Source organism: Leucoraja erinacea, chromosome 1, assembly GCF_028641065.1.
Source record: "Leucoraja erinacea ecotype New England chromosome 1, Leri_hhj_1, whole genome shotgun sequence".
NCBI lineage: Eukaryota > Metazoa > Chordata > Chondrichthyes > Rajiformes > Rajidae > Leucoraja > Leucoraja erinaceus.
Window position 1 is genome coordinate 150,610,233 of NC_073377.1, and position 14,170 is coordinate 150,624,402.

The 14,170-nt window shown below is 43.8% G+C and overlaps 1 protein-coding gene across 1 annotated transcript in view; it reads left to right on the forward strand.

Moving 5' to 3' along the window:
- glrbb (glycine receptor, beta b) overlaps positions 1 to 14,170 on the forward strand; it is a 141,030-nt gene that overhangs the window by 66,942 nt on the left and 59,918 nt on the right. The window contains exons 4-6 of the mRNA XM_055645745.1: positions 1,837 to 1,904; positions 12,975 to 13,204; positions 13,320 to 13,402. Coding sequence (XP_055501720.1) covers positions 1,837 to 1,904; positions 12,975 to 13,204; positions 13,320 to 13,402 — 381 coding nt within the window. The remainder of the gene's footprint in view (positions 1 to 1,836; positions 1,905 to 12,974; positions 13,205 to 13,319; positions 13,403 to 14,170) is intronic.

Genomic DNA, 14,170 nt, shown 5'->3' on the forward strand with positions numbered 1-14,170 from the left:
TAATCTTGTAATCTATGTCGAGTTGACTATTTAACATTTTATAAAAACAGGTGAAACGGTGAGCTTCACGTCTGTCTTGGAGAGGGTTCTAGGGTGACTTGCTTCCAATGCAGTTCTGTGGGTTCTGAGATCACATTTACCCCATGTCTCTTGATTCACATATACTGTATACAAACCTGTTGATCTCTATCTCGAATATACTCACCAGCTGAGCCTCTTGGATGGAATAGTTCTGCTATTGCTCCCTCCCCCCCACTCCCCTCCCCCATAAACAGAACAAGAATAGGGTTCTCCTGGTCCTCACCTTCCACCCCACCAGCCGTTGTATCCAACACATCGCTCACTGACATTTCTGCCACCTTCAACATGATCCCACCACCAGTGACATCTTCCTATCCCCGTTCCATTCCGTCTTTCTCTGGGCCCGCTCCTTCGTCAACACTTTGGTTTGCTCATCTCTTCCAAACTACCCCTCCCCAGGTACTGTCCACTATAACCACTGGAGATGTAACACCTGTTCATATACCTACTCCCTCCCATCCACACATGGACCTCAGCAGTCCTCCCAGGGGGGCTTTCTGGAGTGCTAGTATGGGTGTTGTGGGCTGAAGGGACTGGTTTCCAGAGGGCTAGTATGGACATATTTGGTCAAATGGATTCTTGGGCTGGCGGCTCAGTCACACAAACCTGTATTGCTGGCAGCTCACTCACGGCTGGTGAGCTGGCAGTTGACTCACGGCTATTCCTTGAAATACCATTTCAAGCAGGGTGCAAGGCTACTAAAGACAGGGAGTCGTGACCTCTCCCTCCTCCATCTTGCAGAGACTGAGCCACGCCCACACTTCTGGATTTTATAGTCTCTCCCCCCCCACCCAACAGAAGGGGCGTGGCCTTCATGTCATGATTGACAGGAGAGAGAATCTCAACTTTTTTAAAACACTAGTAACTCTTTTATTTTTAATCGAAGGGAAAAATCCTCAGCACCCGATGAGCGGAGGGGGAATCTGAGTAAGATGGCCAAAAATCACAGCCATATGTTGTAGCGTTGTTTCTAAAATCAATATAAAGCGCAAACAGGAAGTGGTCAAGATTAGACTTTTAATTATATAGAAGGCAAGGCAACTTTAATTAGGCAAGGCAACTTTAATTAGGCAACACAGCTTTAGCATTTCCAAACTAAAGGCAACACAACTTTAGGATTTCCAAACTAAAGGCAACACAGCTTTAGCATTTCCAAACTATATTTTCAAACCGCATTAAGGGCACTGTCAGGTGAGTAAAACCACTCACAGTTTAGTAAACATGTGTTCAGTGTTATTCACAGCTTAGACTGAGAGACGTGACCCTTTCGCTCCCCCATCTTGCAGAGACTGACTGAGGCACTCAACACTTCTGGGTTTTATAGTCCCTCCAGAAGGGGCGTGGCTTTCAAGAGAGAGAATCTCAACATTTTTTTAAGCACTAGTAACTCTTTTATATTTCATCGATGGGAAAAATCCTCTTGTCCTGCGAGGGACTCTGAGTAAGATGGCCTAAAATCACTTTTAGTAATAAAGATTGTTACCTCAAGCTAAGACATGAAATGGGGATCAAAGAATGTAAGTAGAAATTAGCTAAAATGTGTTTTTTTACATTATCAGGAATAGATCTTTTACTTAAAACATGATTCCTTTTTGATGCAATCAAACGCATTAGGGTTGTTCCCCGTTAATGTTTTGACAGGAAAGCTAGCGTGTCAGAACACTTTATTCATTGTGCTGGCACACCTTTATTTTATGTTCTTGAAAAAATATTATTTATCCTGTAAGATTAACAGTTCTTCTCTTTATCTTCCAGACATTCCAGTTGAAGTACAAGTAAACATTTTCATTAACAGTTTTGGCGCAATCCACGAAACAACTATGGTAAGCCCACGTTACGACCTCAAGAAAAAGGCATCTTCTTGATGATAACTGAACATCTTAATTAAACACTGTGTAAACAATGTGCACAAGAAATTCTTTACATGTTTGAAAATGTATGTGATCAGCAAAGGAGCAAAAGGAAGAAATAAAAATACTGGATTATTGTATTAGTATTGCAGTTATTGACGTGATTGGGGGTGGAAAATAGTTGATTGATGCATGAAATTAGTGGAAAATTAAGGATAATCTGACATTGGAAGAAATGTTTCATTGCATGCGTACTGTGTCCTTAGATATTGTTTTTGTTTGAGGTTACTCCAGTTATAAATGTAATTTCTACTTCTTTAAAACTTTGATCAACTGCGATGAAGGACCAAGAAAATGCTGACCCTCTGGACAGATAGTATGAGTTCCCTCTGGTAATTTATTAGTGAAAATAAAGGAGGAACAGGGAAACTGAGGGGATGCATAATGATGTGAAAGCACAAAATGCTGGGAGTGCTCAGTGGATCAGGCAGCGTTCGTGTAAAGGGAAACTGTTATCATTTCAGGCTGGAGACCCTTTGTCAGAACTGTATTGTTTTAAGCCCCTGTCCCACTGTACGAGGTAATTTAAGAGTTCTCCTGAGTTTTCCCCTGGTCCGAACTCGGAGAATATAACCATATAACATATAACAATTACAGCACGGAAACAGGCCATCTAATCCCATACACCTGCGTTCAGACCATAACCCTCCATACCTTTCCCATCATATAACTATCCAATTTATTTTTAAATGATAAAAACGAACCTACCTCCATCACCTTCACTGGAAGCTCATTCCACACAGCCACCACTCTCTGAGTAAAGAATGTCCGTAGGAGTTCGTGGATGTCTCGTAGCGGCTCGTAATACTAACGGTAGGTACTCGGGACATCCAGTAAACTCGTGACATTTTTTCATCCCTGCAAAAAAATGTCCGCGTGTAAAAAAATATTCATGATGAAAAAAATTGTTACTTTTTACTTGTACGAGACATCCACTAATTCCTAAGGACCCGCTAGGGTCATTCTCCGAGTTGGAATCAGGGAAATACTCACGAGAACTCTTGAATTACCTCGCACGATGGGACAGGGGCTTTTGGTCAGAGACCTTTCAAAGGGCATGACCTGCAAATTCTTTCAAGCATTTCCCGTTTTTATTTCAGAATTCCAGTATAAAGCTTTTCTTTTAAACTTTCAGCATATTGTTGCAGTATTTCATAAAGAAAATATTAAAGTTAGGCATTGAAAAGCAAAGCATTTACTGCAGCTCCCATCATTTTACAGACAACTTGGCAGTGGCCACCAAAATCAATCTGCACTCATTTTACTTTCCCAGTGGTTTCCTTTCTAACTGCAGTGGGATAATCTGCAGCATCATTCAGGACCTGTCGCCAGTTAAAAGGTACAATCTCAAGAATAGTTGGTTCATTTCTCCAAGGCAGCAATCCTAGAAACATAGAATGGTCTTGCACAGAAGGTTATTTGTTATTCTGTACTTGTTATAGAATGTTGATGGCATAATCCAATTAATCCCAGCACTAATAGGATCTGCAATGTTTTAGCTTTAGCTCAGCATAGTTTCCTTGTTTTTTTATACACCCATAGCAGGAATGTAATTTCAAGATCTGTTAAGAAAAAGCAACTTAGTTTAAGGTGAGAGACCTCAGAGTAGAACGTTGTCCTTTGAATATGTCAAAGAAGCAATGCAGTGGCTTATGTCGGTCTTGCTCCACTTCTAAAATGTATTTCTAATTTAAAGAAGGTAATTACCTTCAACAAAGGATGAGTATCGCAGATGAGTCAAAGCCTTCCCTAAGTTCACCGAGCCCTCTCTGGATGGCATGCTGAGTTTGGAGGAATTGTATGTATCTTACTGGCTAAAGGAAGAAATTCATGTCTTGACACCAAGAGGAAGACATTGAAGATGGCTAAAGGAGTTAGTAAAACATACATGGTTTGCTGTACCTGGATTCCCAGAAATTTCTGCCATTGCTACTCCACCATCATTCCTGTTAGGGTCCCTTTCCAGCTCCTCCCTCATGCCTCTGTAGTCCCCTTCACTTAGCTGTAATACCCATCTACTCCCCCTTAAATTAGTGATAGATATGTACTCATCCATGAAGCCACCACTGACATTCCAAATCATGCCTTCCATTCATGGTCAACATTAACAAATGTTATCCATTCAGTATCTTCCATTAATCTCATGGATAAATCCTATTTTACTTCGGAGTCACGCGAGTGACTACGTGAAGACCCCGCCAGTACGCATGCGTGTCATATCGTCTATCGCATTGCGTTACGACTGGCAGGGTGGACGTGATTCTCCTGCCAGCAACAGACCTGAGGTAAGTTTTTTTTAAAAAACTTTTCAGGCTTAAATTTTCTTGCAGGAACCTCTACTTAGAGGTCCTGCTAAAGGTCCAGGGCGAAGACGGGACGGAGGGGAGACCCCAGCCACGAACTTCAGGGAACCCCGATCACGGGGAATCCCGCCCACGGGCCTAGGCGCTCGGAAGACCGCGGAATGCGGGTAGCGAGCGACGGTGAATTCACCTTTGAGCCGCTGGCGGTAGAACCAGCGGCTTCATATTGGTGGAGAACCCGCTCGGGAGACCGTGGAATACGGGGAGCGGACGGCGGTGGATTCGCCTTCGAGCCGCTGGCAGTAAAACCAGCGGCTTCATATTGGTGCCGGGGGAACCTGCTGAACCGCTACGGAAACTGCGGGATGCGAGGAGCGGACGGCGGTAAGTTGCCAAGTGAGCCGCTGGCAGTAAAACTAGCGGCTTCATATTGGTGCCGGGGGCACCTGGACAACTACTCCGGGGACTGCGGAACACGGGGAGTTTGTAAATTGTGGCTATCCCTTTTATAGGGACCGCGGGGATATCCCGGCTGCAGTTACTGCGGGGATACCCAGATCGGTGGGGAGGGCGGGGGGAAAGCCCTGACTGGAGAACATCACGGAGAAGCCCTGCTATAAGGGACCGCGGAGAAAAAGCGGAGAAATAACCCGCAATGGAAGCCTTTCTACAAGGACCACAGAGGGAACCCCAGCTGTAACAAACTACGACCAGGAGACCAGGCTCGGGAGGAGCGTTGCCCCGCAGCAGAAGGTTTTAAAAAGGACATGCAGGTAAATTCCTTACTCGAAGGTCGTTTTGTGCTATTTTGTGAGAATATGTTACAGGAATGGACCGCATCCAGACTGACTGCGGAGGACCGCGGCATTGCGGGCAGTCAGGGCAGTCAGCAGCGGTAGACTGCACCTGGATCGCTATTGATCAGCAGTCTCCGATCTGGCACCAGCACAGTCGGAATCGACAACAGACTGGTGGGAAGGCCAAGCAGAAGTCGGACAGGCCGAAGACTCGGACGAGTCAGGCTGTGAAGACTCACCGCCGGCAGGAGCAACTGTGATCGCATATCCCGCATGGAGCGGTTGATGGAGCAGAAGCTCCAATGTGACATGCTCCGGTATATGGAGTCTAGTCACCATGGGGTCCCAGGACGCCCATGGCAGCACCTTATTGAGGGCTGCATAATGCATCTCCCTCGACAGAGGGGAGCATTAGGAGTCACTTCTGGGCTGACTCTGAAGACAGGGGTTTGGCTGAAGATACAACAAGTGTGCAGGGGGTGCAGGAACAACACTACCAGCAGCAGGAGCTCGACGAGTGGCTGTCGGGTTCAGGAAGGCCACTTCATCACGCAAGACCTCACATCTTCGACGGCAGCACCCCTACGCACCCACCAGCAAACCACGATGAACTGAAGCTGGTGAAAGCTTGAAGTCCGTACAACCAGGACAAAGGTCTTTTTAGGCCACAGCCCAGAACGGCCTTCCTGGAAGATGCACCAACCCCGTACTCGAGCTCCTTTACCTCCCAGGAGCAGGTGCAAAATCATGCAGACAAGTTTGAGGCAGCTCCTGGGTCGGGTTGCATAAGTCCTCCCATTCGGATAAAGGTATGGAACCTCATCGATGATGTCTCCTGTCACGGATACAAGTTGGTAATATTAAACTGGTTTGAATATTTACACTGGTTTGGGATAACATAAGATTAGTTTATACTGCACACAGGTATGGTTGGAGTTGCCTTTCAAGGCAGGCTCACAAGAATGATAATAATAATAATAATAAATTTATTTATAGAGCACTTTAAAAACAAACATAGCTGCAACAAAGTGCTGTACATCACTAATCATTGACAAAAAAGGTAATACACACCAAAAATAACAATCAAAAGAAATAGTAGGAAAAGACATGTAAAATAAAGAAACATCAAAAACACCACAAACAGAAGCAAAGCCTCAGGCATGGTCAAAAGCCAGGGAGTACAAATGCGTTTTAACACTGGATTTGAAGATGGACCGTGAGGGGGCCTGTCTGATGTGCAGCGGCAGGGTGTTCCAGAGTGCCGGAGCAGCAACAGAGAAGGCTCTATCCCCTCTGAGCCTCCGACTAGACCTCGGTACCTCCAGGAGCAGCTGACCAGCTGACCTGAGGGACCGGGCAGGAGTGTATGGGTGGAGCAGCTCAGAGAGGTAAGGCGGGGCGAGCCCATTCAGAGATTTAAAAACAAATAACAGTAACTTAAAATGAACCCGAAAGTGCACCGGGAGCCAGATAGATAGATAGATAGAATTTATTTGCCACGCAACCAGGGTCGGTGGTATTTGGGTTGTCAGCAGCGGTACAATAATAAAGAACACACAACCACAATAAAAATGTAACACAAACATCCACCACAGCATTCATCACTATGGTGGAAGGCACAGAACTAGGCCAGTCCTCCTCCATTTTTCCCCGTGTTCGGGACCTCCACCCTCCGCAGCCGTTGCTGCAGGCGTCCAGATGGTAAGGGACAAAGTCAAAGTCAAGGTAAGTCCAGGACCGGCATTTCCCCACCGGAGACCGCGGCTTCAGGCTGGTGTAGGCCGCAGGCCGGCGGTCGAAGATTTAAGGTTCCCGCCGCGCCGCAGCCAGGTGCACCACAGACCGCAGGGCCGATGGTCGAAGCTCCCCTCCAGGGGTGATGGTAAGTCCATGCCGGACCCACGGTAGAAGTTGACCACGGGCCAGCAGTGATGGCTTCTTCTTCCCCCGGGTCCCCCATGAGGGATCCCGGGCTGTAGACGCCACTCCAGCTGACACTCTGCAGACCGCGGCTTCAGGCTGCCGGCACTGCCGCGGGCCAGCGAAACGGAGCGCACCCCTCTGGCTCGCCCCAGCGAGGGCTCGCCCGCTCCGCGCCGGGAGTCCACGCTGCGCCCGCCGCTGAAGTCCCGGGCGCGTCTCCGTGGAAAGGCCGCGCCGATCCTTGTTATTAGGCCACTGGGGAGGCGACCTGGAAAAAGTCGCCTCTCCGTGGAGGAGGCGACCAAAGCGGTTTCCCTCTTACACCCCCACACCACCCCCCACACAAAACACACAAAGGAACATTAAAACAAACTAAAAATTGAAAAGACTAACGCGCTGCCGACAGGCTGCTGCCACTGCAGCGCCCCCTCTCCTACATCGATGGGATGTGGACTGATCATGTGGATGTAGAATTGGATGTGGACTGATCATTGTCAACAGCCTCAACCCGCATGTGCAGTATAGACTTTTCTGAATAACTTCCATGTGATCATTTCTGCTCACAGGGTTGAAGATATTTGAAATGTAACTGGATGTGGCAACGATACATTCAGTAGCGTTGCAAAATGGGCTAACTCCAGTTTCCAGATTATTTACCAAATCACTACTATCAGTGCTTCAACTGCACAGAGTGAACAAATAAGTGGCATGGCCAATCTGGATGATATTGAACATACTGTATTTTACTAAATTAGCCTTCTCAGCAACATAGCTATATTTGAGAAATTGGTTCTCACCTGTCCAGTTAAATTTAAATTAAGTTGATACCAACTGAAACTATTGATTATTGGGATACAATCATCCATTTATTTGCCTGGGATCAGCTCCAAGACAAAAAATTAGACCTCTGCTATTTTTAGCTGAAACTATCAAAGTCATAATGATGGATGGCTTTGCTTCACTAAACCTCTTATCCGTAAATCTTCAGTCATTTCAAACTGATGCTATTGCCCAAAGATGGGTAATTTACTAATACTATCTCTAGTTACGGAGGCAGATGGGATTAGCATGAGTTATCAAGTTTTCAGTCATGGTACCAACTGCCAATGGACACCAGGTGCATTCTGTGCATTAAAGGGTGTGTGGATATGCATAAACTGCATGCACAAGTCCAAGGTGATACACTTGGTGGTGGTATATGTTAATCACAAAGGTGTAATGAAATCAAAGTATCCGGTGATAGCTTACCAAACCGCATTTAGCACTGGTGTATTATTGTGCAAAATCAATGACAACACAGAATGAATGTGTGATCACAAAGTATTTAATGACATTGTGGATCGATGGAACATTAACTATTGAGATGCTTGCATCCAGGCCCAATCCACAGTGAACGAGGCATATAGTGGTGAAGGGTGCATTCTCGCTAAACTAGGGAGGACTGTTCTTTGATGTCTTCCTCCATTTGGCCTCAATAGACAGGTTTTGCAAAATTCAGCAAGGTTCCCGCTTCCGGGTTTTCATAGTACCTGCCGGAGTTATATACCACCAGGACCGCTATACCTCAGCAGCAGGGATGGACCACATCCTAGCTGTTGCAGGATGGTCAAACTATTGATCTATCCAAATATTCAGAATAAACCTATTGCCAGATCAGGGGTATTGCCAACTCTATGATAGGTATGGTTCATACTCCCTCAAGGTTGAGGGAGGTTACTATTGCCACTATTATTCATTAATAGCATCAACATGTCTATATCTATGTCATGTCTGAATGCATTCTTAATGTTCACTCATCATTGGCCTACTGATGCAGTGTATGACGCTTGGACTCGTTGCCACGGCATGAAATCACAGAGCTTTAAAATCTTCACGTAGTCACTCACGTGACTCCGAAGTAAAATAGTAAGATTAAATGAGAACTTACCAGTGTGAAATTTGATCTTTATTTTATGAGGAGTAACGTTGAGAGATTACGTGCCCTCCACGCCCACCCTCGATCATTAAGTTCAACTGGTATCTTATTTCTCTAATCTTACTATGTTCAGTTCATTTACTGTTGTCTGTGATTTCACACCGCTGCTTTGAAGATTGACACGAATGCGTACTGGCGGGGTCTTCACGTAATCCCTCAACGTTACTCCTCATAAAATAAAGATCAAACTTCAAACTGGTAAGTTCTCGTTTAATCTTACTATTTTCCCTCCATTCAGAAAAGAGAGTAGCAAAAAAAGGAGAGGTAAGGAATTAGGGAGGCAGTCCTGGACATAACGTGATCACGAAATGCATGGGCTTTGGAAATGGAAAGATGGGGTCTCACAGCTACCGCATTCTGTCTCTTCTGGACATCTTGCTTCATATACTCATTTGTCTAAAGATTTTTCTCCCAAGATTTGCTGCAGAATGACTGTGATAGTGATCCTCAGAAGTATTATTCTCTCACTGTAACGAAATTCATGACTTTGATCCATTCACACAGATGCTCAAACATCATTGGGTCTAGTTGACTGGGTCTAGTGCTTGGTTTTTCATTTATCTTACACATTACAAGGCGAGCAAAACAAGAATGTGAAGAAGGGACCACAGTGGTCATTTCACATCAGATGGTGTAGGGCCATCCAAGCGCTGCTCATTTTGGTGTAACTGATGAATCTAGGGTAGAATAAGGTTGTGAGGATACAAGGGAATAAAATTTAGTTTAGTCTAGCTTAGTTTAGTTTAGCGATACAGCTCTGAAACAGGCCCTTCGGTCCACCAATTCTGCACTGTCCAGCGATTGCCACACATTAACACGACCCTCCACACACTTGGGACAATTTGCACTTTAACCAAGCCAATTAACCTCCAAACCTGTATAACGTTCGAGTGTGGGAGGAAACTGAAGATCTTGGAGAAAACTCACCCGGTCATGGGGAGAACGTATAAACTCTGTACAGACGGCACCCATAGTCGGGATCGAACCCGCATCTCTGACGCTGCAAGTGCTGTAAGGCAGCAACTCTACCGCTGTGCCACCGTGCCGCCCCTGAGTTGTTGGAGGTTTAGCAGATATGAGGTCTGCCATAGCATGATTGATATAATGTATTAGATCTTTACATCAATGTCTCTACGCATGGAGGGAGTGACATTAAAAACAGAGCTGCATTAAGCACATGACTCTCCATGTATGCTTGCTTTAATGCTTTAATGATAGTTATCCTGGCATTGGTTCAGGCCCTGGTAACAAGCAACATGATGCTCAATAGCTGTTTGTGAGGAGGAAATATGAGGGTTTGCATTGCAAAGTATGATGTTGACATTGAGCTGAATATAGAGGCTCTGATCAAATGTCTTACCTTTCTTATCAATTGACTGATGCGCATTGAGATCTTCTTATGATTAAAGTAATTGGATTTTCATCCTTATGAGGGCTTATCCTGTAACATTTTTGGTGGACAAATGAATTTGGTTGGAGAATTCATGTAACTCCTTGCTGGGGATATTAAGAGTCATGAGGCAGAGCTATGTTTTCGGCTGTTGTCTTTCACCCCAAAATGCCATAATTTTGTTCTAGTTGGAGTATGGAATAAAACACAGAGGGTCAGGTGCTGCTTGTTGAAGGAATAATGGAAGCTTCACCAATAGTGTGCACACATCTGGAATTACAACTCACTACAGTTATACATTCACTGTGCACTAATAGAGTGGAACACATGGGTGCAGTTCATCACCCTCCCCCCCACCCCCCCACACACACACTCTTTTAGAGAATTTGAAAGATTCACTATCCCCCGAGTGAAGAAGGATCGTCTTCTATCAATTATGTACAGACAGATGAGATTTGTTTTTGTGGCGTCGTGTTCGGCATGGACTTTGTGGGCTGAAGAGCCTGTTTCCGTGCTGTACTTTTCTATGCTATTGAGACCTTTTAACGCTGACCCTTCATGTTGAAATGTGGCCCAGACAACACAGCCAAGGAAAACATCATGGGCTTGACAGACTTTACCTTGTCGAAACCCAGAAGAAATTCACATGTTTCTGTCGGATCATCTTTCATTCCAGAATGCGTGGGCGTAACCATACCTTCAACTCACCTTACAGAATGTCATCCATCCACTCCCATCCACCCAGCCCAATATGACTTGGATCATTCTGATCAACATTTGTTGGACATCTGCTCCTCCCATACTGCAGCCATATCCTTGCTTAGGTTTAGGAGACCACACTTGTTCAGAACGTTCCAATTATAGTGCCACCATTTAATTTTACTTGCACAAGAGGTCTTTATTCAAATAGGAATGGCCAATGGACTATTTTGCTGGGAACAGACCACAATTCCTTTAACTATGAGGCATAAATACTTCCACCAAGCAATATGGAAATGAAGAGCAGGGCAGTACTTGGCCATCATGGTGCATGTTATCCACTTTGGTGGCAAAAGCAAGAAGGCAGATTATTATCTGAATGGTGCCAGATTAGGAAAAGGGGAGGTGCAATGAGACCAGGGTGGCCTTGTACATCAGTCATTGTGTGCAGTTTTGTAATCTAATAAGAGGAAGGACATTCTTGCTATTGAGGGAATGCAGCATATGTTCACCAGGTTAATACCTGGGATGGCCGGACTGACATATGATGAAAGAACGGATTGACTGGAATTTATATGGACTTATATGGACTTATATTCACTAGAATTTAGAAAGATGAGAGGGGATCTTATAGAAACTTCTTAAAATTATAAAATATAAAATTCTTAAAGGATTTGACAGGCTAGATGCAGGAAGAATGGTCCCGATGTTGGGGGTGTCCAGAACCAGGGGTCACAGTTTAAGAATAAGGGGTAGAACATTTAGGACTGAGATGAGGAAAATATTTTTCACCTGCCACAGAAGGCAGTGGAGGACAATTCACTGGATAGATTCAAGAGGGAGTTACAGTAGATTTAGCTCTTAGCGCTAATGGAATCAAGGGATATGGGGAGAAAGCAGAAACGAGGTACTGATTTTGGATGATCAGCCATGATCATATTGAATGACAATGCTGGCTCGAAAGGCCGAATGGTCTACTCCTGCACTTATTTTCTACATTTCTATGTGTCTATGTATACTCCAGTAAGATTTTAAGCCAGTCTGTTTACAGGCTCTGTGGTGCTAGATTGTTTTAAAGACAGGCTCAAAGCGAACATGAGCTAAATGAAAATGAGAAAATGAATTATTAGTCTAGACTTTTGCAAAATGGGTTCTACTGGCTGTACTCCTAGTCATGCAATGGAGGGGTCAACCTCTCGGAACGAGATCCAGAATGACAAGTGCGAGGCATAGGTTGGAGGATGGGAGGATAACTTTTCAAAAAAGAATTAAAAGGATTATATTCTTTGATCCTTTTTAACCACAATGTCACGTTGACAATTAGAGCTTGCACAGGCCACAGCTGATTGTGGACCACTTGAAGCAGGCACCGCTGACCGATACCAATTGACTCCCCATTATTTCCTGACCCCCAAAGAACAGAAGGACAAAAGTTCAACCGCATATTCTGGTTGACATCACCAAGTTGTCTGGAGCTTGCCTTAAACCTTCCCTGTCAAAGACAAGAATGCTAACTGTAGGTCAAAAGTTCTCTTCCTAATGTAATAATTGAAGTTCTCTTCAAGTAAGAGCATTCAGTTAACACTTTAAATGACAATTGAATGCAATGGTAGAGATTGCATATAATCCTGGATGCACCCAATATAATCAATAAATTTATAAAATTTGCATTGAAATGGATGCCAGTATAATTATTAATAAAACTATTGACATTTCTTTAAATTGAATGCACAGTTCCACCCTTAATCTTTTTACAGCTTCTGATTAATTTACGGTACATTCCCAGCATTTTGATTTGATTTTTGATTTTGTGCTTTATAGTTTTTACTTCTTGATATCCTTTACTTTGTGTCTGTCATGTGCATCAACCCTTACTGAAAGATTCTGTCTTGATAGGACTATCGAGTGAATATATTCCTCAGACAAAGATGGAATGATCCAAGGCTTAAACTTCCAAATGATTTCAACGGTTCAGACACACTGACTGTGGATCCAACTATGTTCAAATGCTTGTGGAAGCCAGATTTATTTTTTGCAAATGAAAAGAGTGCAAATTTTCACGATGTGACACAGGAAAACATCCTACTCTTCATATTCCGGAACGGTGATGTGCTGCTCAGCATGAGGTAAGATTAAATCTCTTTGACATGCGAGGATGTCAGTGACTACATTTGCTTAAAGTGTTCTCTTCTTCTAACTTTCAAAAGTGGGTAATGTTTGCTGTTCTCTTTCATATTTCAGGTTGTCAATAACACTTTCGTGCCTCCTTGATTTGACTCTGTTTCCCATGGATACGCAACGGTGCAAGATTCAGCTGGAGAGCTGTAGGTTTTTTGACTATTTACTTCAGCATAGATGTTTTGACTGATAGTTCAGTCTGCAGATATACAGAGGGGTGTTGTTGGCTCTAAGTCAGCTTTTAAGATCTCATGTTTCAAAAGCAGTGCTTTCTGTGGTTAAGGGGAAAGGAAATGTTCAGTCAGAAGCGATGATTTTAACTAAGAACGAGAGCAGTGAACTGCCAACTGTTGATTGATCACGTTCCCTGGAATGAAAGTGTGGTCAGCATGTATAATTAGCTGCTGATCTGTGAGCATCCATGCCAGAATATGAATATTACCTTGACATTAGTCACAGTTTAATGATCCCTCATGGAACGATGCAGGTGTAAATGTCAGGTAAGCTCTGAAGTGGACTTTGGTTCCAATAATCCTGAGATATCACAACCTTTATTCCCATGGCAACTTGTAGTCTCCAGAGAACTTCAGCTATTCTTGGAGCTGAAAACTAATACGCTTTGCCTTCTTTGACAAGATGGGAAATCTGGGAGATTTTTCTTTTAAAATCTGAATTTATAATTAATTTATTTTGTAAACCTGACAGTGAAATAAATTATTGATTTATGCGATAAAATAATACCTGAATGCAGTGTGCTCTTAGGACATTTATGTGCTATTCTTATAGTTGCGCAGACCTATTCCAGATAAATTAATTGGAATTATAAGAGGAAAATAATTCTTATGAGTACCCATTGTTTTTTTTTTCTGTTGATAGAATGAAATTATTTTCTTATCCTTACCCTGTAAACTAGC